The sequence below is a fragment of the Acinonyx jubatus genome, chromosome D1 (genome assembly GCF_027475565.1).
Source record: "Acinonyx jubatus isolate Ajub_Pintada_27869175 chromosome D1, VMU_Ajub_asm_v1.0, whole genome shotgun sequence".
Classification (NCBI taxonomy): domain Eukaryota; kingdom Metazoa; phylum Chordata; class Mammalia; order Carnivora; family Felidae; genus Acinonyx; species Acinonyx jubatus.
In genome coordinates this window covers 53,345,134-53,368,604 of record NC_069390.1, presented here as the reverse complement: position 1 = coordinate 53,368,604, position 23,471 = coordinate 53,345,134, and the positions used below count along the sequence as shown (strand labels likewise).

The 23,471-nt window shown below is 37.6% G+C and overlaps 3 protein-coding genes across 4 annotated transcripts in view; 2 read left to right on the top strand and 1 right to left on the bottom strand.

The window, feature by feature from the left end:
• Positions 1–7,924, top strand: part of LOC106966067 (olfactory receptor 51H1-like) — a 281,581-nt gene extending 273,657 nt beyond the window's left edge. For both annotated transcript variants that reach the window (XM_053203609.1, XM_015062144.3), the window contains one exon: positions 6,390–7,924. In XM_053203609.1, coding sequence (XP_053059584.1) covers positions 6,390–7,354 — 965 coding nt within the window. In that variant the 3' untranslated portion in view covers positions 7,355–7,924. The remainder of the gene's footprint in view (positions 1–6,389) is intronic.
• Positions 7,925–14,418: 6,494 nt separating this feature from the next.
• LOC106966136 (olfactory receptor 51T1) lies at positions 14,419–16,986 on the top strand. The gene has a single exon (XM_027039668.2). It carries the CDS (start codon positions 14,937–14,939, stop codon positions 15,918–15,920), a length of 984 nt encoding a protein of 327 aa, XP_026895469.2. The 5' UTR covers positions 14,419–14,936; the 3' UTR covers positions 15,921–16,986.
• Positions 16,987–21,842: 4,856 nt separating this feature from the next.
• Positions 21,843–22,790, bottom strand: LOC106966135 (olfactory receptor 51A7-like). Its single transcript, XM_015062208.3, has one exon. It carries the CDS (start codon positions 22,776–22,778, stop codon positions 21,843–21,845), a length of 936 nt encoding a protein of 311 aa, XP_014917694.1. The 5' UTR covers positions 22,779–22,790.
• Positions 22,791–23,471: the final 681 nt, after the last annotated feature.

Genomic DNA, 23,471 nt, shown 5'->3' with positions numbered 1-23,471 from the left:
GAATCAATTCTATGATTTATAAATTATGCCACAACAAAGTAAGGTAAATAAATAAAAATAGCAAATTAAAAGAAACCATTAGCAGGCTATTACTATATTCTATGAGAGGTAAAGTTAATTTTGCTAGAATGGTAGAAGCAAAAGTGAAGGGAATTTGAACTATGCAAAATGTATTTTGGTTTGGACTTAAAAAGCCTTGGTAAAGGATAAAATATAAGGAAGAGGGTAAGAAAAGATCTGGAATTTTGATTTGAGCAACTGGCTGGATTGTGCTCTGGTTAGTGTGATTTATTGAAATTATAAGCAGGTAGGAAAAAAAGTTTTGTTTTTGTTTTATAGTACTCATCATGCTAATTTTGAGTTTCCTATTTGATATACACATGGAATTATCAAGTAGGAATTGGTCTTTAGATCAAGGCAGAATACAGGCCTGAAGATATGCTTTTTGGGGTAATCAATATATAGAGATATTAGATCAATAGGATTTGATAATATCACTCAGTGGGAGTGGATTTAAAGTATAGGACAAAGACCAAGTAAGAGACACAGTGATATTTGATGTAGGAGGAAGATAAAAGGATATCAAAAAGTGGAAATTAAAACAGGAAGAAAACATGGTGTCACAAAAAAATTAAAAATGAAAGTAACTCAACATGGAGGCAATTTTCCACTGCATTGAATCCTGCTGAAAAGGAGAGTAAGGTGACAGGCCAATGGTAACACCTGCAAAGAGAGTTTCAGTGGTGTGTTAAAGAATTGAGGAGAGAATGGGAAATACAGAGAAACAGACTACAGGCCACAACAATGAAAGGGGTTTACTGTGAAGCAGAGGAAGGAATGCGGTAGTAACTAGAAGGCATGTGGAAACATGAATGAGCTTTTCTTTTCTTCCTTCCTTTCTTCCTTCCTTCCTCTCATCTTTCTTTCTTTCTTCTTTCTTTCTTTCTTTCTTTCTTTCTTTCTTTCTTTCTTTCTTTCTTTCTTTCTTTCTTTCATCTTTTAGAGAGAATTGTAAAGATTAGGCACCAAAGTATATTTGCATTTTTGTATAGCAAGTGAGGTACCATTCACATGGGACTGAGATGAATTCTATATTTGGATGGTTGCTATCACAAGTTTGCATTAGGGAAAAGTAGGTCCTCTGAGATCAAGACAAAGAAGAGCAAAATGCCCAGAAGACGAAGTCTGTATAACTGTTGGCCCTGGGGACATCTCCAGGAAGCTTTGTCTCTAGAGGATTACTTCACAGGGAATTCTAGACTGGTGCAGCTCGTTTTAAATCTCTGGCTATACTGCTATGGTGGCCAGCATAGCATCTCTTAGACTAGGCTTTGGGTGAGTTGGGGAATAAACTGAGGCCTGTTTAGTGCTTTCTCTGAGGATACTTTCACAGAATGGAGGGGACTGTGGTTATGGAGAATTCATAGAGAAATCGTTAGAAGTCATGGCTGAATGGATGTGGTGAAGGAGGTAGGATCCGTTAATCCCAGTATACTGTTTGATCTGGACTTTGAATTTGATGGCAGAAGTTGTCCTTGTGGAGAAAAGCTTATCATTTCCTATAGGACTAAATAGAACTTCATGGGGCACTTGGGTGGCTCAGTTAATTAAGCGCCTGACTTGGTTTCAGCTCAGGTCATGATCTCATGGTGAATTCTAGCCCCAGGTCAGGCTCAGTTCTGCCCTGAGTGTACAGAGTCTGCTTGGGATTCTCTCTCTCTCCCTCTCTCTCTGTCCCTCCCCTGCTTGTGGGCTCTATGTCTCTTTCTCTCTCTCTCTCAAAATTAAAAAAAAAAAAAAGCTTAAAAACAAAAGGACTAAATGGAATTTCAAAGCCTAGTGTTTAGAGCACCTGGATTTAAGTTTTAGTTTTGGGATTTGAGTCACGTTAATTAACGTCTCTGACTCTTGTTTTACTCATGCATACTGGCAACAGTACTTTTCCCATAGGTTTTTTTGACCATTAAAAGAGGTAGTGTATGTAGAGAGTTAAAAACAGAGCCTAGAGCATAAATAAGCATTCAATAAATATTAGAATTTTTTTTAGTATTAAAGAACTAAAATAATTTTAAATGTCTGCTCATTATACTTTGCATTGTCTCAGTTTTGGCAAGAATATTTTTTCAGCAAGAATTATTTTTCCATTTCCTTTACATTTTTCATTAAAATAGAAATAACTATTCTAACTAGTCCATGGCTCCTACCAAGGACACATCAAGGGGGCATAACTATGCTTCAGCCTGCAGCTCAGACACTTTAATAAAGAGTATATTATGATCATTTCTGTCCTTCAGAGAATAGCTCTTCTACCTGGCTGCCTGGGTGGAAAAGAGCATTGAATTATAGTTCCATAGTGGATAGAAAAGACTCTTGTTGCCTACCTTCTCCTCCAGCTCCATCCCCAAATATGCTTCATAAGCCACAGAAGCTCCAGTCCTTTTGTTGTGTGGAAAGTTTAGGTTTGATCCTGTCCATGGTGTGTAACTAATATTGATAGAGAGAGTTAAGCTGTGTCCAGCTGGGGATACAAACTGAAATATTGACCCATCTGTAAAGCATGTCTTTGTTCAACCCTGGGCACACATTCCTCCCCTATTGCTGATCTTGTTTCTCATGTGTTCTTTGATAAGGAAAGAAGTTGCTCCTTTTGGTCCTCTGATTACAATGGCATGCCTAGCACTTAGTAGGCATTTGGCAAATATGAAGTCATTAATCATAAATTAATTAAACATGAAAAGCTTTTCCTGAATTCTTTAGATCTTAAGGAATCAAGAATCTAGTTTGTAATCCTCATCTTGAATTCTGGAAGGACTGTGCTGGCCTTTGGGATTGAGCACCTCAGATGGTCAGTGTGGTGTTGCTTTTGGGGTTCTAGTCCCTCAGAATCACTTGTCCTTATTCTTCTCTTCTCTTACTGATTTTAACTACCCATGACTCCTACTAGTACATAATTCTTTCATATCTGATTTATCTAGGATCTACTTCCAATAAATTAGTTACAGTAAGCATTCATAATTAGGTGCAGAATCACTGAGCACAGATCCATAGGGTTCCCCATCGTGAGCACTGCAACAGCAATCACCTGCAAGCCACTGATTTTCAGTGTTGGGCTAAATTGGCTGAGGGATGGAGAGGTTTAGGTAATATAGAATTTGACAAAAAAATATGAATGATATATGGGTAGGTAGATACATTTATCAGCACATAAATAGATTTCATGACTTATAAATACTTTGAGAGATAATTTTCACAGTTAACTAAACATTAAAAAATTTATAGATAATAGATAAATATTGATTAGAGCTGCAATTGAATGAGTGTTTTTCTTTGCCTGTTCTCATCCAAATGCCCTATCAATATTACCAGTGAATACTTTTAACTATCCCATGGTAGGTACTATTATTATTATTTTCATTTTCATTTTAAAGAGGTAACGGGGCGCGTGGGTGGCGCAGTCGGTTAAGCGTCCGACTTCAGCCAGGTCACGATCTCGTGGTCCGTGAGTTCGAGCCCCGCGTCAGGCTCTGGGCTGATGATGGCTCAGAGCCTGGAGCTTGTTTCTGATTCTGTGTCTCCCTCTCTCTCTGCCCCTCCCCCATTCATGTTCTGTCTCTCTCTGTCCCAAAAATAAATAAATGTTGAAAAAAAATTAAAAAAAAAAAGAGGTAAGGAATGAAGCACAGAGATTAAGTAACTCTGTGTCCAAGCACAGAGATTCAAACCCAGGTTATCTATCTCCAGGGTTTTTTAGTTTTAAAACTATTTTCTTAGCTAAATTTCCAGAAAAGAAACAAAGAGAAAAATATATAATGAGACACAAGTTATGCAGCATATAGGTAAAAGACCCACAAAACCAAGTGGATCTAAGAGTTCTCAAGATGTCAGCCAGAATGTTGGGATTCTTTAAATCTGTATTCTTCTGGACCAATTTTCCAAATTCCAATAGAAATTTCTACAATGATGGAAATTTTCTGTGTCCGTATGACACAGTTCAATGGCCACTAACCTTATGTAGTTATTGAACACTTGAAACATGGCTAGTATAACTAAGGTACTGATACTTAATTTAATTTAATGAATTTAAATGTAAATAGGCACAGATGTGGCTACAATATTAGACGGTGTAGAACTAAACTATTGACTTACAGGAAACTTGGAGTAACTCTATTCTATCTCTATTCATGCCCAAGCACCCAGAGCTCTTTGCCCCTTGCGCTTTGTCTAGTAACTTTTCTCCTTTTTGTGACCCCAGGTTCCTATTCCATTTTTTCTAATGTGGGTCTTGAGATGGGCTTCAATAATGTATGAATTCACTTAATTTTTATACACAACTTTGTGCGCGCGCGCGCGTGTGTGTGTGAACATTCTTATTTGGGAGACTCTTTATGAGATTCTCATAGGGTTATAACTCAAAAAACATTAAGAGCCACGATAGTACTACTCTTTCTTTTAATTCTAAACTCTTATTAGTTGTGGCTACACTGGCCCAAAAAGTGATTAGTTCAGCGCACATTTGGATATATTTTCCTGAAGATAATAGCAAATAATTGAAATAGAAGAGAGCTGTGTGGCACCAAAATTTTCATATTGATCTTTGTCAATGCAAGTGCTAGGCATTAATGTCTAGAATAGCCCATAGATCCATGTAGGCTTTACTCAGAGTGGGAAATATAGTTACTGGTAACTCAAGGTGGAGTTTATAGAACAGCCACATAGAAATATGGGCAGAGAAGGAGAAGTCTTTATGGAGGCCCAGGGAAACTTAAGTCCAGTTGAATTTTTAACACCGGGAACAGTGACTTCACCAATCTGACCAATGTTTGAACTTTGTCTTTTGGGACTTCTCCATGTGTGGAATTAATTTCATTTCATTCATTTCATTTCTAGAGATTTTTTTAAATGTTTATTGATTTTTGAGAGAAAGAGAGAGAGAGAGAGAGAGAGAGAGTGGGGGAGGGGCAGAGAGAGAGGGAGACACAGAATCTGAAGCAGGCTCCAGGCTCTGAGCTGTCAGCACCGACGTGGGGCTCGAACTCACAAACCGTGAAATCATGACCTGAGCTGAAGCCGGACACTTAACCAACTGAGCCACCCAGGCGCCCCTCATTCATTTCATTTTTTACCAAAGAAAAAAGTCCTGAGTAAATGAGACTGAATGGGAAGAGTTGGAAAGTTTCTGAAAAGGAGCTAAAGCAACTCTTCTTTGGCTTCTCTGAATATTAGTTTTCTACTTATTCCATAACACATTACCACAATGTAGTGGCTTATAATATACATAGTTACTATCTTACGGTTCTTAAATTCACAAGTCCCAGAAGACTGGTCTAAAATCAAGGTGTCAGCAAGTCTGCCTCCCTTTCTGAAGACTCTAGGGAAAATTCTGTTCCATTGCCTTTCCAGCTTCTAGAGGCTACCCACATTTCTTGGCTCTTGGTCCTCTTCCTTCATCTTCACCAGTTGAGCTGAGTCTTTCTCATGCTGCTATATCTCTGGTTCTCTGCAGCTGGGAAAATTTCTTGTTTTAAGGACTCATATGATTAGATGTGGCCTACTTTGGTAATCCAGGATAATCTCCACATCTTGAGATCCTTAGTGTTAATAACATCTACGAAGTCTCTTTTGCCATGCAAGCTAACATATTCACACATTTCAAGAATTAGGATGTGCACATCCTGGGAGACCCCTATTCTGTATACCATAGTGGGTCTTTCTAAAGTTCTTTGGCAGCCAGAGTAACTTCTCCTTCCATCATCTGCTGCAAGCTCAGTCCTTTTAGTACCCACAGACTCCCAAGAATGCAGAAGGGCAGAGCTTTAAAGAGTACTTTAAAGGTACTTAAAGAGTACCTTTCATTCTCTGTCCCATATCATGCATGTAGAAAAATTAGGTCCCAAAGAGCATTATGTGTAAATTACAACAATTTAAGATCACAATTAAGATATACACACATATACACACATCTGCATGTCCGTGTTTATGAACAGCCATTAGGTCACATTTGTGCTTGCTAACATTACCTGTTTGGTTCATTACCCACGTGAATGTACAATATAAAATTCTTCCTTAACAAAGAAGCAAGTCAGCTAACTCCTTGATGTTTCCAGATGAATTATATTCCTATTGGGTGCAGGTGTTGGTTGAAGTTTTTCTTTTCCTTTCTCCTAAGTATTTTAGCATATGATGATCACTAATAGGAATTATTGCCTCATGGAGTAGGACCATCAATTTCTGTATCAGACTGTGATACAGAATACCAATGTGATACTAATACATGAGTGTATTAGAATAATATTTAAGTCACTCCCTCTTATGGCTACCATCTCAATACTTATTGCTACTGATTCTAATTGAAGCTGTTTGACTTAATGAGTTCTTCTGTTTTTGTGCAGACCTTCGTTCCACTATGTCACTGTTCAACCAAACTATTCATAACCATCAGACCTTTACCCTGACTGGGATTCCAGGAATGCCAGAGAAAGACTTCTGGATGGCCTTGCCCCTCTGCCTTCTTTACAGTACCACATTCCTAGGTAATTTCATTATCCTTGTTGTCATAAAGGTTGAGCGAAGTCTCCATGAACCCATGTATTATTTTCTGGCTATGCTAGCTGCCACTGACCTTAGCCTTTCATTATCTTCCATGCCCACCATGATAAGTGTTCACTTGTTTGACTGGCGCTCAGTAACCCTTGATGTCTGCATCACTCAGATGTTCTTTATCCACAACTTTGGAGGAGTGGAATCAGGTGTTCTGGTCGCCATGGCCTTTGATCGCTTTGTGGCTATTCGCTTCCCTTTGCGCTATGCTACCATTCTCACTCATGGAGTCATCATCAAAATTGGAGCAGCAGTCCTGCTACGGAGTGTGAGTGTAGTGCTCCCTGTGCCTTTCCTCATCAAAAGGCTACCTTTCTGCCGCTCCAATGTCCTTTCCCACGCATACTGCCTCCATCAGGATGCCATGAGGCTTGCCTGTGCTGACACCCGTGTCAATAGCATCTATGGTCTGCTGGCTGTGATCTTCACCATTGTACTAGATGCCTTGATCCTTTTGATTTCTTACTTTCTAATCCTCCAGGAAGTACTGGGCATTGCTTCCAGAGAAGAGAGACTTAAGGCTCTTAATACCTGCTTCTCTCATATCTGTGCAGTACTGCTCTTCTATGTGCCTCTCATTGGCATGACTCTGATTCACCGCTTTGGGAAGCATTTGTCACCAATAATACACACACTTATGGCCAATATCTACCTGCTGCTCCCTCCTCTGCTCAATCCTGTTGTGTACAGTGTTAGGACCAAGCAGATCCGGCAGCGGATTGTCCGAGCATTCTGTGGGAACAGGATTGGCCATTAATGGCATCTATGAGTTCTGTGCAAATGCAGTCAAGTCAGGGAAGGGTATCCAATGCGGTACTGTCCAATAGAATTTCCTGCAGTGATGGAAATCTCTGTTATTTAATGCATAACCACTAGCCACACATAGCTATTGAGCATTTGAAACTTTGATAGTACAACCAAGGAACTGAATTTGTTACTTTTATTTAATTTTAATTAATTGAAATATAAATGCAAATGGTCACATGTAGCTAGTAGCTACTGTATTGAACAGTACAAATATAATGAGTTATCATATGCCCTTGCATAATGGTTTTGATGAAAGCAATAATTTATCTTAAGTAACCTGATAAAAATATGCATTTTCCTTTCTTAAAATGGTATATAACAGCTTACCAACATTCTGAAAAGTTTTATTTCTTTAAGTAATCTCTATACCCCATGTGGGGCTTGAACTCACAACCCTGTGATCAAGAGTCACATGCTCTTCTGACTGAGCCAGCCAATCACTCCACAGCTTATGAACATTTATATAAAATAAATGTATAAATAAATAATACTAAATAAATTTACTATCGGTTTTAATAAACTTTTGACAAATGGATAGAATCATGTAACAACCACTGACACCAAAATACAGAAAATTCACATCACTCTCCAAAATTCCCTCATGCCACCTCTTTGTTGTCAACCCCTCTATCCATACCCACTCACTCCTGGCAAGAACTGATTTATTCTCCATGCTTATAATTCTCCTTTCTCCAGGGTATCTTGGACCCTGCAGTATGTAGTCTCCCATGTCTGGCTTCTTAGCATAATGCATTTGAGATTCATTCATGTTGTAGTATGTATTGGTTGTTTCTTCCTTTTTATTGCTGAACACTATTCCATTATATGTCATTAACAATCTTTTAAAGAAAAATTCCCAGATTATTTTTGCTCCATTATAATCACTTTGGTATCCAACACTTAACATAGCACATTTCTGTTCTTTTGCTTTTTGTGTTTATTTATATGTTCTTTGAGTATTTTTTATAAATATAAGGTGTGTATGTGCAACAGATTGAAGCAAGAGAGAAAAATATTAAAATGAAAGTAACAAATGAGGAGTATGAGAGAATGGTGCCCTCAATGAACTGGAAGAATAGGAAACTGTACATATACTTTAAATTTTAATTTCATTTCCACTTCATTTTTGTCCAGAAAGCTTTTCTGACATGGCTGTAATTATGTTAAGAATTTCTCATACTGTACCATAACTTACTAATAGTATATCTTCCCTGCTATTCTGTACACTTCATAAGAACAGGGACCCTTTTAACTTCATTTAAGTCTATCCCAAGTACTTAATGTAGTTCAGAACATATATGATAGACGCTCAACATGTATTTTTTAAAAATTAACAAGTGAATGAAAACTGAAATTTATCAAGATTGATTCCATGCTTCCAAACCTCTTTGTCCCATTTAGTATTAGTAAGTCTCATTTGAAATTTCTAGAGCCATTCATTTTTGCTGACGGGAACCAGTGGAAAGGGGTGGTGTTTACATATAAATATGAACATTACCTACCAAGTAACTTTATGGAGTTTCTTAATCTCTCTACATACTCATTGGGATCAATATCTTTCTTCAGTGTTCCCAATAAAGTTACAAGAATATGGACAGGAAAATGTTTCAAGGAGGATAAAAAGTAAATGATTATTAGATATGGTCAGAAGTATTAATTCACTGCCTACTATGCAGAGGTAGGATGAATAGATTGAGGACTGTGTTTTCAACCATATTTTCTGAAGATACAGTGGAAACAGTTGACTATAGAAGGCAGTATAGTATATAGGTTAATGTTTGGAGTAAGACAGACATGGACTTAAATGCCAGCTCTGTAACTTGCTAGCTTTTAGATGGGTAAAGTTATTCAAAACCTCTCTGAGATTCAATTTCTTCATCTGTGAAACAACGGAAAATAATACTAAACCCATAAGCTTGATGATGAATAAATACAATAATGTGTTTAAAGGGTTTAGTACGATTCTTGGCATGTATCATGAGTTCATCAAGTGCTAGTTTCATTATACTAAGAAGGGTAGGTGGGCTGCAGATGTGACTCAGTGAATAGGATGGCTTCTTAGGAGGGGCTCCTGGGTAAGAGGAGGGACATGGGAATTGCCAGGGGGACAATGAGACCTATTAGGAAGAGTACATTTTGGACTAGAGAACAGAAGAAAGAATTTTTGCACTCTCTTAATCGTACTCTGACACTCAGGGAGCCTCCCTGGCTGAGACTCTGTTGCCTAAGGCAGGGTGAGGAGGAATGATTGTAATTATTGGATCCAGGCAGGCAGTTTTAGAAGATATCCATTACTGTCAGCCCCCAGGGCCAGGACTTAACTTACAACCCCTGATGAATGGAGATTGCATGGGCCTGGGAGCAGAGTTTGAAGCTGTCAGGAAGAGGTGTCTGAGCTGTTGTAGAGGAACATATTCTTATGGGTCCCATAATTCTTGCTCCATCCGGTACACTCACTAATAAAGACAGCTCTCTGTTGCCTAATGACTCTACTGATTTTCCTATAAAGCCTCTACTCTTGGGAGCTTGTTTAGTCCTTGCTATGTGGTGGAACCGGAGAGAGGTTGGTGGTGTTTCCTGCTGATGTGAACAGGTAAGAAGAGTGCATAAATGAATAAGGGATGGGAGACAAATGGATTAAAGCATGAGGAATGCTAGGAGACAGAGGGAAGAGAGAAGTGCAATAAATGATAGGAACTAAAAGTAAGCTGGAGTGAAGAAATGGAGGGGTGTACTGGAGCCTGGATAAAACTGAGATAGGGAGACAGAGCACAAGAGAAAAGAGGATAAACAGAAAAGGAGATAGGACTCAGAACTCTGCCTGTGGCCAAGACCATTAAGCTTACTAATTGAAGCTTTCTATTGTTCCAGATCCTACTTTACTAGCTAGCATTGGGAGAAGAAAAACAGGAATACCCAAATTTTAAGGAACTCACATTCCAGTTAAAGGAGATGACATCTGCATATATAATTCTAATATCAGCCATGCATCCTTACTGTATTAAGAATCAAATGAGGAGCACCCAGGTGTCTCAGTCAGTTGGGTGTCCAACTCTTGATTTTGGCTCAGGTCATGATCTACTGTTTGTGCTTTTGAGCCCCACATCAGGTTCTGCGCTGACAGTGCAGAGCCTGCTTGGGATTCTGTCTCTCTCCCTCTCTCAGTCCCTCTCAACCCCCTCTCTCTCTCTCAATATAAGTAAACTTAAAAAAAAATTAAAAAGAATAAAATGAAAGCTCCAAGCATGAAGTGGTGCAGAGATTTAGCAGCAGAGGGGAAGTTTCTGGTTAACAAAGCCTGGAGCTGTCAGGGAAGGTTCCACATTGTGGACAGAATAGATTTCAGTGTTGAAAAATGACCAGAAGGTTTGGGATTGGTAAATGACATGGACTGGTTTTACCATTACTGATGCCATGGATACATGGATTGGTTTTTACCATTACTGATGCAGGGATGTTGACCTTTGGGTCACTAAGTTACTGAATTGGGTGGATCTTATCCAAGTCAGTGAATCTAGGCTTTTGTATATGAATTGGTAGACACTGCTTTCTTTCTGGCCATTAGATGGGGAACTGAAAATAGAGAACTCTAGCCTATTCTGGGTAGAGGGCAGTGCAGAGAAAACCTTGATTAATCAAGGCACTGAACTTTAATTCTATAACTAGTTCCAGAGTGTGTAAACTCACTGGATCTAGGGAGGAAGCCTTTACTCCCTGTCCACATATCTACATTCCACAGGAAACAAGTTCTCCAGCAGCAAAATGAGCCATAGTCTCCTCTCCTCCTACCCTCCTTTCCTCACATCATCCGGTGTCATCTTTTTGTCCTTTATTAGATACAATTCAAAGAATAGAAAATAACTGGTATCTGATTTATGGTAATCTTATCTCTCAGTTACTCTTCAATTCAAAAACTCCTCTCTACATACACCAGCACACAGAGATACACACAATACCAGTATATAAATATTTACACATATTCCTAAACATACATGGATGTCACAAGTATACTTCTTTAAATAAACCATGAGGACATTGTTCTCTCTTTTACTGATTTCTCATCTCTAACACTCCTTTAAATTATTTATATGTATATACAACAGAGTATAAACAATTCTTATATTTTAAAAGAAGAAAATTATACTGCCCAACTGTTCAACTTCTCTCATGAGCTTAGCTTCTAGAAATGGTTTATGGTTTAATGAAAAATGATAGACTTTAGAGTTAGTAAATCTGTTTTGAATTTTGAATCAGTACATATTTTACCTTTGATACACTATTTTATCTTGCCAGTTTGATTTCCTTTCTTTAAAATAGGAGAAAAACATCTATATCCATTTTCCTGGGTTTATATAAAATTATATACAAGATGGATAGTAAATGTTGACATATACAAAGGACCATAATTCTCCTTTTCTCTTAACCTAGTCTCCTTCTTCCAGTCAGTGAGAGGATATTTTCCCTGGTGTCTAGGGAAATGATTTCCCTCTGGCTCATCCTTCTCCGTCAAAACTTCCAGGCTCAATTTATATTTCTCTTATCTAGTGTTTATCCATATCTCTATCATCTGTAATTTTTTTATCTACCCATTAATACATCTAATTAAATTAAATTATTTGAATCTTTACCACGTGCCAATCACCAAGCTTTTCTCTAGAGAAAATAAAAAGATGAATACATATGTTTTATATTCCCAGAGAGCCAGCATTCTAGAGGAAGAAATAAATGTGATTAAGAAATAGACTTTTAGTGCTATAAAAACCACATGTAAAGTACTATTGAAGAAGAGTCAATAGATTGAGTGATTTGGTGTTGCAGAGAGTTTCTTGGATGGTTATCATGGAAGAAAGTCACTCTTTTTTTTTAATGTTTAACAGTGGCGTTTTAGGTAAATGATTGAAAGCATTTAACATTAAATTCAATTTACTTCACATTGTTGTTTGCAAATACATTATTAGCAATTCTTAAATATTTCAAATCAACCAGCTTAAGTACAGAAGGCCTGCTTGAAAGGAGCCTGGGACCCAAGTCCAGATCCCTAACCTCTCTTGCCATGAGTCACACTATGATACTTCTGACTGGATCAGGAAGGGTCCTGCACCTCTCAACCTTGAAGTTCCCTCATATGAATTCACCAGTGATGACACAGTGATTGTTGGTTAGAGATTCACTTTTAATGTGTGTGTTCATCAGGTTGAGAAGAATAAAACAGAAACATCATAGCCTTTTGCTTTCCTATCTGGCTACTCTCCTCTTGTGTCCCCATGTGGTAATAACTCTTCAATAATATTTTGCCTTGGCTGCTCACACTATTCATTCCTCTGAGTTGAGTGAGTTTTGAATGCAAAAAATATTCTTTATTCATTTCTGTTTCCCTGGCCATCAGCAGTAACTGACATTGAAATAGTCATTTAGAGTCTAAATGGTTGACATGATACAACAAGTTTGTAATCTATATCTCATTTGGCACTAGATTTCCTAATTCTTAGTGTTTTTTTTCCAAACATGTATAATATAACAATATTAAATATTATACCAGAAAAAACAATTCATCTTTTTTTTTTCCTTTGGAGTAACAAGTGATTATTTCTATCAACATCTTCAGTAGACTGGAGGAGGGGGAGAAAATAAGGAACAACCTCTTATATTTATGTTTATGTAGCAACTCACAGGGCCTGATACTAGCAAATTTCTTGCACCCACTCAGATACAAGACAGAAAACCTAGATTACTGAAAAATAACAATACTTATGGCTGGCCAGATCCACACAACACCTGAAATGAGTATATTATTCTTTGTTAGCTCTTTAGGTTTTTTTGTTTGTTTGTTTGTTTGTTTGTTTTTTTGTGTTTTTTTTTTGGAATTTACCATCTTTCTTTTTTGAGTTCATTCATTTATTTTGAGAGAAAGAAATGGGTGGGTGAGGATCAGAGAAAGAGGAGAGAGAGAAAGAACTCCAAGCAGGCTCCACATGGTCAGTGCAGAGTCCAATGTGGGGCTCGAACTCATGAACTGTGAGCTCCTGACCTGAGTCAAAGTCAAATGCTTAACTGGCTGATCCACCCAGGCACCCCTGTTAGCTCTTTGTTGATGACTAAATACCCTAGGTACAAATTTTAAAATCAGCAATGATGACACCAGCAATGATGATATCAGTGAACACACCCTAAATGTAATTGCAACAGTCATCTTAAATATGACACCATCTCTGTTTTCTATACAGCTGCCATTCTATGCACTTTCTCACTCAGTGAACTACTTTATATTCCAACTTGTGATGTCACTTCAGTTTTCCATGTCTCAGAGTGATTCCTGTTTAGTTATTAATCTCCACTTCCATCCCATCCATGCTTTTTACAAAGGCATTCATCACATGTTGCTGAGTGCTTCCCATGACTTATTTTTAGTTTATTTATTTTGAGAGAGAGAGAGAGAGAGAGAGAGAGAGAGAGAATGGGGGAGGGGCAGAGAAAGGGAGAGAGATAATCCTAAGCAGGCTACAAACTGTGAGCACACAGCTCAATATGGGGCTCCATCTCACAAACGGTGAGATCATGACCTGAGCCAAAATGAAGAGTTAAATGCTTAACCAACTGAGCCACCCAGGTGTCCTTTCTCATGACTTTTATATGGGTGTTTTGTCTAAGCGTACCTGCTATATCTAGATTAGGACACCTGAAATCATGTATTCCAGAATACTGTTTGGAATTTTCACAGGATTCATTAGAGAAGTCTACTCACAATGACTTGGTTCGGAGTCACATGCTAACTATCCATGGGAAGGAGTATAAACAAGTATCCCAAGGTGTAAGATGGAGAAAAGGAGGATAAAACCTACTTATTTCAGTACCCTGGAAAAGTATGCAGAGATACAGAATTAGAACATAAGATAAACCCAAGTTCCATATATATATGGAGTGGGAAGGGACAAATTATAGAAACCATCCCACTATAGGAAAAGGAATAAAGAAACCCAGATACCAAAAGGAGACTTCTAATAGAGTCTACTAGAAGAGGCTGGCTAATAGAGGTACAAGGATACCTTTGGATACAATATCCCAGACCAGCTTCCAGCAAGAAAATCATGGAGTATGCCATCACAGGTGCCCAGTGGCTCTTGTGTGCTTGTCTACTATTTCTTGAGCAACTATACTGCTTGGGCACTTAATGCAAAGACCCATCAGTTGTCACTGTGTTGGTGTGTGTGCTTGTGTATGACATAAGCCTATATGCATTTCCCACTTCCAGCCTTAGAACTAGTCTGAGCAGTAGGGTGGGGATGAGCCTAGAGAGACTGATGGTTATAACTGGGAGAAGACAGAGGAAGAAAACTGGGGCCAGTTTCTGAGAAGACAAAGTCAATACACTGTAGAATTATGCAATAGGTGCCATATTTAGATGGAGGATTTTGAATACAGAAAAACAACTGTGTAATTTGGGAACAGTTTATACTAGAGAACTTGAAAAAAGGACCAATAAGACAAACACTACGATTGTTGTTTCTCTTTTCAGGGTGTGTTCTCAACCCAACATGGTGATTTTCAATAACACTACATCATTTTCCTCAAACTTCCTACTCACTGCATTTCCTGGTCTGGAACTTGCACATGTCTGGATCTCTATTCCTGTCTGCTCTCTCTATGCCATTGCCCTCTTGGGAAACAGCACGATTCTGTTCGTCATCATTGTTGAGAGGAGTCTTCACAAGCCCATGTACTATTTCCTTGCCATGCTGTCAACTGTTGATCTATGTCTGACCATCTCAACCCTTCCCACTGTTCTTGGGGTTCTCTGGTTTCATGCCCGGGAGATTAGCTTGAAAGCTTGCCTCATTCAAATGTTCTTTGTACATGGCTTCTCCTTCCTGGAGTCTTCAGTGCTGGTAGCCATGGCCTTTGACCGCCTCATGGCTATCTGTAACCCACTGAAGTATGCTATTGTCTTCACAGACATGATAATCTTGTTGATTGGACTGGTTATCTGCATACGGCAAGTAATTTTAATCTTTCCCATGATTCTAGCCTTGACGAGAGTATCTTTCCACGGAGGCCAAGAGCTTTCCCACCCATTTTGCTACCATCCAGATATGATTAAATACACATATTCCAACCCCTGGATCAGCAATTTTTTGGGCATGTTTCTTCAGCTCTACCTGACTGGCACTGACTTACTGTTCATTCTTTTCTCCTACGTTCTGATTCTCCGAACCGTCTTGAGTATCGTGGCCCCTAAGAAACAACAGAAAGCTCTCAGCACTTGTGTCTGTCACATCTGTGCTGTCACTGTTTTCTACGTGCCAATGATCAGCCTGTCCTTTACACACCGCCTTTTCAGTTCCACCCCAAAAGTGGTCTGTAGCATTTTGGCCAATGTTTATTTGTTCTTACCACCTGTACTGAACCCTGTCATTTACAGCTTGAAGACCAAGACCATCCGCCAGGCTATGCTCCAGCTGCTCCATTTTAAGGGCTCACAGGGCCCCAGTGTGAGGAGTCATAGAGGACCCTGGGGTTGAAGTAGAGAGAAGTTATATTTGAGCAATAAAAGGATCTAGGTCTGTGCCACCAGGCATTTTAGTTACTGAAGCAGTTTCACTTAAATCATAGGAGCATAAAGAGAATACTTTTCCCCTAAGCTTATCAAAAGTTAAAAAAAAAACAACAAACTACCATTCAAAACAAAATTAATTGTGTATATGTCCCTCAAACATTTAAAATAATTATATGGAACTCCTGTGCACATTAAAAGCACAATAAGATCATTTTATTCTGGTTGAACAATTTAATTATCTGCCTAAAAACGGTAATTCTTAGACCAAAAATTAATATATATAATTTTATGTCTGTGTTCAGCTGCCAAAAAGTCATTTATTTCTGTGGTAAGATTTCCCAGGGGGCATCAGAGATTTTTTTTTTTTCCTTGAGGTGGTAAGTGAAAGAGTTACGTGTATGTGCAAAGACACGCACATTGCAATTTGTAATTTAAAACTTTAGGAAACTCTTACACACTGATTTCAGTTCCTAAAGTCACCTCTAGGGAGACCCATCTCCTTGCAGATGCACTCCCTGAACCTCTATCTTTTCTTGAATTCTTTTTCTCCTCAGCAAACGTGAAATTGTCACTGAACTAATTGCTGTTTGTTATACCTCCAACGAGTCCAATATCTAAAGTTACATATCACTCTTCATTATTTTTCCCATTGCCTAGATATTCTAATACAGTTCTGATTCTCACTCTGTAGCACCTCTTCCGTGTCTGCTGGGCTTCAGGACAGTACTTTTTTTCTATTTGCCCTTGTTTCATGGGTGGTTAAGTTTTTACCTAGCTGTTGGGCTCCTGGACCTTTTGGTGTACTTATAATTGTAGAATTGCACAGTGACTTTGATGCTTAGTAGGAAATATTTAGAATACCTTGCTTAACAATACTTATTTGGTCAAGAAGTAACCTGGGGTGCTTGGGTGGCTCAGTCAGTGAAGCACCAGACTTCAGCTCAGGTCATGAACTCACAGTTGGTGAATTCGAGCCCTGTGTCCAGCTCTGTGCTGACAGCTCAGAGCCTGGAGCCTACTTTGGATTCTGTGTCTCCCTCTCTCTTTGTTCCTCCACTGCTTGCACTCTGTCTCTTCTCTCTCAAAAATAAATAAAGATTAACAATAACAACAACAACAACAATAATACTAATAGTAATAATAAAAGAGAAGGAAACTCACTATAGAATTGATGGGATGTTGGGGGAATTCTCCTAAGTTTTTTTTGTTTTTGTTTTTTGTTTTTTGTTTTTTTTTTTACGTACAAAGTTATAAAACTTTGTTCCACTCGGGATAATTCATGTCTGAGCACAGGAGACCAAGCAGAAATTCTGATCTGAGCCACCTGTCTCCTCTCCTTATATCACCTTCCTACTCCTGGCAGACAAGGAATACCGCTTCCAAACTCTTGTGTGTTTGCCTTGGCTTTCTGTTCTGCTCAAACACTGACAATTTTGTGACTGCTTTGCCCAAACCAAGAGACACCAGTCTCTGATCCTGGAATCAACCTGTGGCAGAGTAGACATGCCAGAGCACACCGTACTCTAACTATCCAGACTTTTCCTCATCAGTTCTTACAAATGCCAATGGTTCCTTAATTGCTTCCTTACAGACCTTTCTAAAAGTTTTTGTTCTTAGATCCCCAACTCCATTTACAATTCCTGAATTTTATAACATCTGGAAAAACACTTTAAACATTTTTCCTAAGTTTGGAGCCAAAACTTATTGGCAGCAAAAGCTAGCATAAACAGGTATGAATGTATTTATGGTCATTATTTATTCTACATTGAGTGAATATCTACACATTTCACCTCAGAAATATAGCTGTGCTTGAATACAGGGTAATGCCTCCAGGGTTGTAGAGATGTTTAGAGTATAAGAAATTCTGAATTTCAAGAGTTTTAGGTAAACAATTGTAGAAATGTGCAAGCATTCTTCCAGTTTTATGATGGCCAATATTTAAGGCAGTCTACTGCATGTCTGTTAATCTTTTATTATTCCAAATGTGCTTTTCATATCTGGCTTAAAATGTAACTCACCTGCTCAATACCAAAAACACTTTTATCAGTGTTTTTTATTCCCCATAGCAGTTGTTAATAGGACATGAATGTGTTTTGTTGTTACTTCAAAGAATGTGTTTAATAATTTGGGGATTGTTCTAATTATATCTTGTATGTATGTAAGTACATGCAATTATACACACATATGTGTACTATATACAATTAAAATTTTGTGATTAAAAAGGTAACAAAAATCACTCACAATCCTACTAATGAGGAATTTTATGATATATAACTATCTTTTTTTAATAAGCCAACATATGTGCACATACACATACATTTATTAACTAGGATAGTAGTGTATACTCAGATGTATATCCTATTTGCTTGATATTATTTATCATTTTCTGTTAATCATATATTACATTTTTATATTAGACTTTATTTTAGACTTTACTTCCCCTAGGAAGCCCTCTCACTTGATTCTCCACTATAATGGTCAAGTTACCAGTCTTTTATTCTTTTATTTGCTTTCTTATATGTGTGCTTAAACTTAACATACTTTACTCCATGGATTTAATTTTTTATTTACTGTTCTCCCCACCACCAGACTGTAAACCCCTTGATAGCATAAATGTAAGTTTCATTTAATCCTTATCATCTAATGCAGTGCTTAACAAATGCCACTTAGTTGTTGATTCTGTGTTGCATAGGTGAATAATACCCAATATTATTTGTGTATCATGGTTTATGTTTAACATTTCAGTAGTTTACAGTATTTTTATCATAGACAATAATCCTTGATATATATTAGAAATAAATATTTGATCACCCCTCTGATTGTGTTCTTCTATTCCTAGAATGTGAATTATTAAATTTATAAGGAGATAAAATAATAGTTGGTCTGCTGTAGTGCATGAGGTTGTAGGCTCTGGAAATGGGTTTAGATTTAAGCTCCTAACACTTTATAGTTCTGTATTTTTGGAAAACTTGTTTAACTTCTCAAAGCTTTAGCTTCTAAATCCACAAAACAGGAGGAATTAATAAAATCTACCTTCCCATGTTCTTACAAAAGTTAATTGTGTTAATACAAGTAAGTATATAACCCAGTGTTTGGTGCCTGGTGAACACTGAATTATACCATATGTTAACTAACTGGAATTTAAATAAAAACTTGAAAAAACATCTTTGTACTTAATTCCCAGTTTACTTTAGTTTATTTTTGTGTGTAATAAAGGATCACACACAATTATGGTTTTTTAAATAGGTTATAATTTTTCTACCACTATTATTTGAATAACCTATTTTCAATAAGGTTCTGATATTCCTTAATTATATATTACTTTCATATCATTTAGAGTATGTTGAAGTGTTTATTCTTTCGTTGTTCTTCCCATTGATTTGTTGAGCAAACTACATGCAATTTTATAGCTGTTTAATAAATGTTGCTATCATATGAAACTTTATTACACTTTCTATTTATTTTTATCTTATATTTTCCAGTTGACATTTGTAAAACTTTTTTTAGAATTATTTTGCTATACTCTCAGTGAAATGTTCCTGGAAGCTTGATTGGAAATACATTGAGCCTATATTATAATTGAGGAAAACAGATGTTAGCCTATTCACTCTTATGATCCAGATAAACATTATTGACATGTTATGACTTGAGCAGTTTCTGTTTTGTAAAGATCTGAGTTTCTTAGTTGAGGGCAAATACTAAAAAAATGGAGGATAATATCCTTCTTGTTTCTTTCATGACAACCTGTTTACTTTTTCTTGTGGCTAAACAGGACATGAACTATTTTTCAGGGCAACTTCTTTGACTTAAAATTTATAGTTACATCTTATTCATTTGGCAATAGTGTTTCTATCATTCTAGATGTTCTGTGTGCTTACAATTTATCATCATATTCTGACTGTTCAAAGGTGTGTGTGTGTGTGTGTGTGTGTGTGTGTGTGTGTTTGTGCATGTGTGCTTCTTTTCTCAAAGTTGAGAAATGTGTCAGACTGCTATCCAGATGTCATTATATATAGTGTACAAGTCTGGAGATACGATAATAAATTTAATGTATACAGTTTCTTTAAGGAAACAAAATTGAAGTAAGACAGACAGGTGAATTAATAACATAACTGAAAACAACCTGGGAGGAAGCCCAAAAGTTTGTCCCTCCCTTCCTTGGTTAAACTATGGGCATCCAGAATGGGTCAGCTTTTGAGCAATAAGGACTCAGTTAAACTCACCTGGGGACATAAAATATATAAGAATATTTATTCAACAGAGAACATCTTGTTCAAAATGGTTCTTTGGAACAAACAATACTAAATATTTGTGAGTTCAACTGAGATAATGAAACATTGAAATTGATTACCAGTCATTTTTTCCCAATCCATAGTACAGACTTTTTAAGAGTTTTGGTTGACTTATTCTAAAATTTATGTTTTATACTTTGTCTACTATGAAGTACTCACAAATAACAGATGAATAGGAAACAGATGAATTTTACAGAACATATACTGAGATACCCAATCTACTTTAGTTGGCTATTTATCTTTTTTTTTTAATGTTTATTCATTTTTGAGAGAGTGTGTGCATGTGCATGAGCGGGGGAGGGGCAAAGAGAGAGGGAGAGAGAATCCCAAGCAGGATTTGTGCTGTCAGCACAGAGCCAAAGACAGGCTCCATCTCATGAACCATGAGATCATGACCTGAGCTAAAATCAAGGGTTGAATGCTTAACCAACTGGGCCACTGAGGTTCCCCTGGGCCACTTATCTTTTCAAAAAATTGAACCATATATGTATGAATATGATTTTATATTGCTTAACATATGATCATATTTTCTGCTAGTTTAAAATTATTTCTAACTTGTTTAGTGTAATTGAATATATCATAGGTCAAAATACCAAGTGCCTAAACAAGCATGAGAGCCATTATTTTAAAGTAGTTAAGAATATCAATGTTTTAAAAATTACTGAACTACTAGCTTTCCTATCTCCTACTACTAGCAGCATACTCTCTCATTCTCCTTTTAATAACTATAATTTCTTGGAGCCCTGTTGTAATATAGAGAAAAAATCTGATCTGTCTTAAAGGATGTTGTGAGAGAGTTTATTCTCATATTTCCAGGCTATGAAAACTCTAACATTAAAAACAATCACTGGTTGTCCCTATTTGATTACTAAGGAAAGAGCAAAGGGAGAAAAATTTTAACCAATTTGGACTTAACAATACACTTCTTTCCTTAAGTGGGAAATGAAGGATTTGCATTGAATTGACCAAAGAACCCTCAACAAATACATGTCTGAAGGCTGCCTGAAGGAAAATCCAATTGGATTGGCATAAGACCTTTTAACTTCCAACTCCTTTGGTATTTATTTTCTAAAATTTTTTAATGTTTTTATTTGTTTGAGAGAGAGAGAAAGCACACAAGTAGGGGAGGAGCAGAGAGACAGGGAGACACAGAATCCGAAACAGGCTCCAGGCTCTGAGCTGTCAACACAGAGCCTGACGTGGGGCTCAAATTTGTGAACTGTGAGATCATGACCTGAGCTAAAGTCAGACGTTTAACTGACTGAGCCACCCAGGTGCCCCAGTATTCATTTTCCATAAGGGGGCACAAGCTCTACTTCTATGTGTATTTACCCTTGTGCTGTAAACAGTGTAACTAAAATTCCAAAGCAGTATATTGATTCATGATTTTAATAGTATTGTAAAACTATTCCATACTCACCTGTCAATGCCCACATCAGTCCTAGGCTCACAGACCTCAGTGCCCAGCCCACATGTTGTAGGGATTATAAGGATGATTAAGGGAGATAACAATAAACATCTATAATACTTTGCTTAGAGTTATATTATTTAATTCTCCACTCTTGGTTGACCTTGCCTTACTTTTCCCCATACCTTTATTTTAGACATAATTTCCCCCAAACCTTCTCACGAATTTGCCGCGTCTTCACACAGTATACAATGGGATTCATCAGAGGTGGTACTAGTAAGAAAATGTCCGCAATGAGGATCATGGCCACTGGGGACTTGTGCTTGCCAAAACGGTGCGTGGAGGCCAAAGCAATGATGGGCACATAGAAGATGAGCACAGCACAGATGTGGGAGACACAGGTGTTGAGAGCCTTGAGCCGCTCCTTATGGGATCCAATTCCCATCACCGTCTTCAGGATGAATATGTAGGACACAACAATGAACACACTGTCTGACATCATACAGAGGGCAACAAAGAAACCATAGAAAAAGTTGACTGTGTTGTCAGAGCAGGCCAGCTTCATGACATCCTGGTGTAGACAATAAGAGTGAGAAAGTAGGCTTTTCCTACAATATGTCAATTTTTTGAGAGTGAAAGGGAATGGGAGCACTAAGAGCATGCTTTTAATTAGAAACACCAGGCCCATTTTGGCAACTCTGGCATTGGTGAGGATAGAGCTATATCTCAGAGGGTGACGTATGGCCAAAAAGTGGTCAAAAGACATGGCCAGGAGCACTGAGGACTCCATATCTGTAAATCCATGGATAAAGAATTCTTGAGCAAAGCAGGCATTTGGGGAAATTCCTGTAGCATTGAAAACAAATATCCTCAGCATAGTGGGGAGGGATGAGAGGGAGAGGCCCAGGTCAGAGACAGCCAACCCAGAAAGGAAATAGTACATGGGTGCATGGAGTGAGGACTCTGTCCTGATCACAAAGAGGATGGTGCAGTTGCCAAAGATGGCCACCAGGTACATGAAGCAGATGGGGACAGAGATCCAAGCATGAATATGTTCCAGTCCCGGGATTCCAATCAGGAAGAAGGTGGTGATCTCAATGTTAGAGGAATTGATACTGTGCATGATGAATCAGATGGAAAGTGTTTATTCCCAGATCTGAAATGACACTTTTAACATAAATGACATTTTCAGCATAAAAAACACTCCTTTCAGCACTTTCCTATGAGACATTAAGAAAATACAGTTTTGAAAGACTCATATCCTGGAATAAAAGAATGAAGTATTTCTTCTGAACAAACTATTAGTAATAGAGTCAGATAATGTTAACTGACAAGGAGAACCAGGAATATAGGAACTATCTTTACCAATCACATTTCTCCATAAAGTCTTCAGAAAAACTACTCACATAAAGAGCAGTGACCTGCAAATAAATTCCCCCCTTTTCTATTAGGATATTCCCCTTCCCATCCCAATCTAATGAAAAATTTTATGCAGTTATGCTGAACCATAGGATAATTCTTTTAGTTTGGTCCAGAGTAAGCCTAGAATTAAATAAACAAACAAAAAACAAAACAAAACAAAAACCCAAAAAATAAAAAAAAACCCTCCCCCAACACACACAAACAAAAAGAAAAAAAAAAAACCGGAACCTGGAGAAAGTAGATTTAAGAGAGTGGATACTAAGTGGTTTCTCTAATTTCTATAGACTTTTGCTCCAAATATGTTTTAGGCAAGGTCTTGAGCTTCTAAAGCTGATCTTACTCACAAGCTCTCCACAGGAAGAAGTACAAAGAAAGGACAGAAAATAGGTGATGT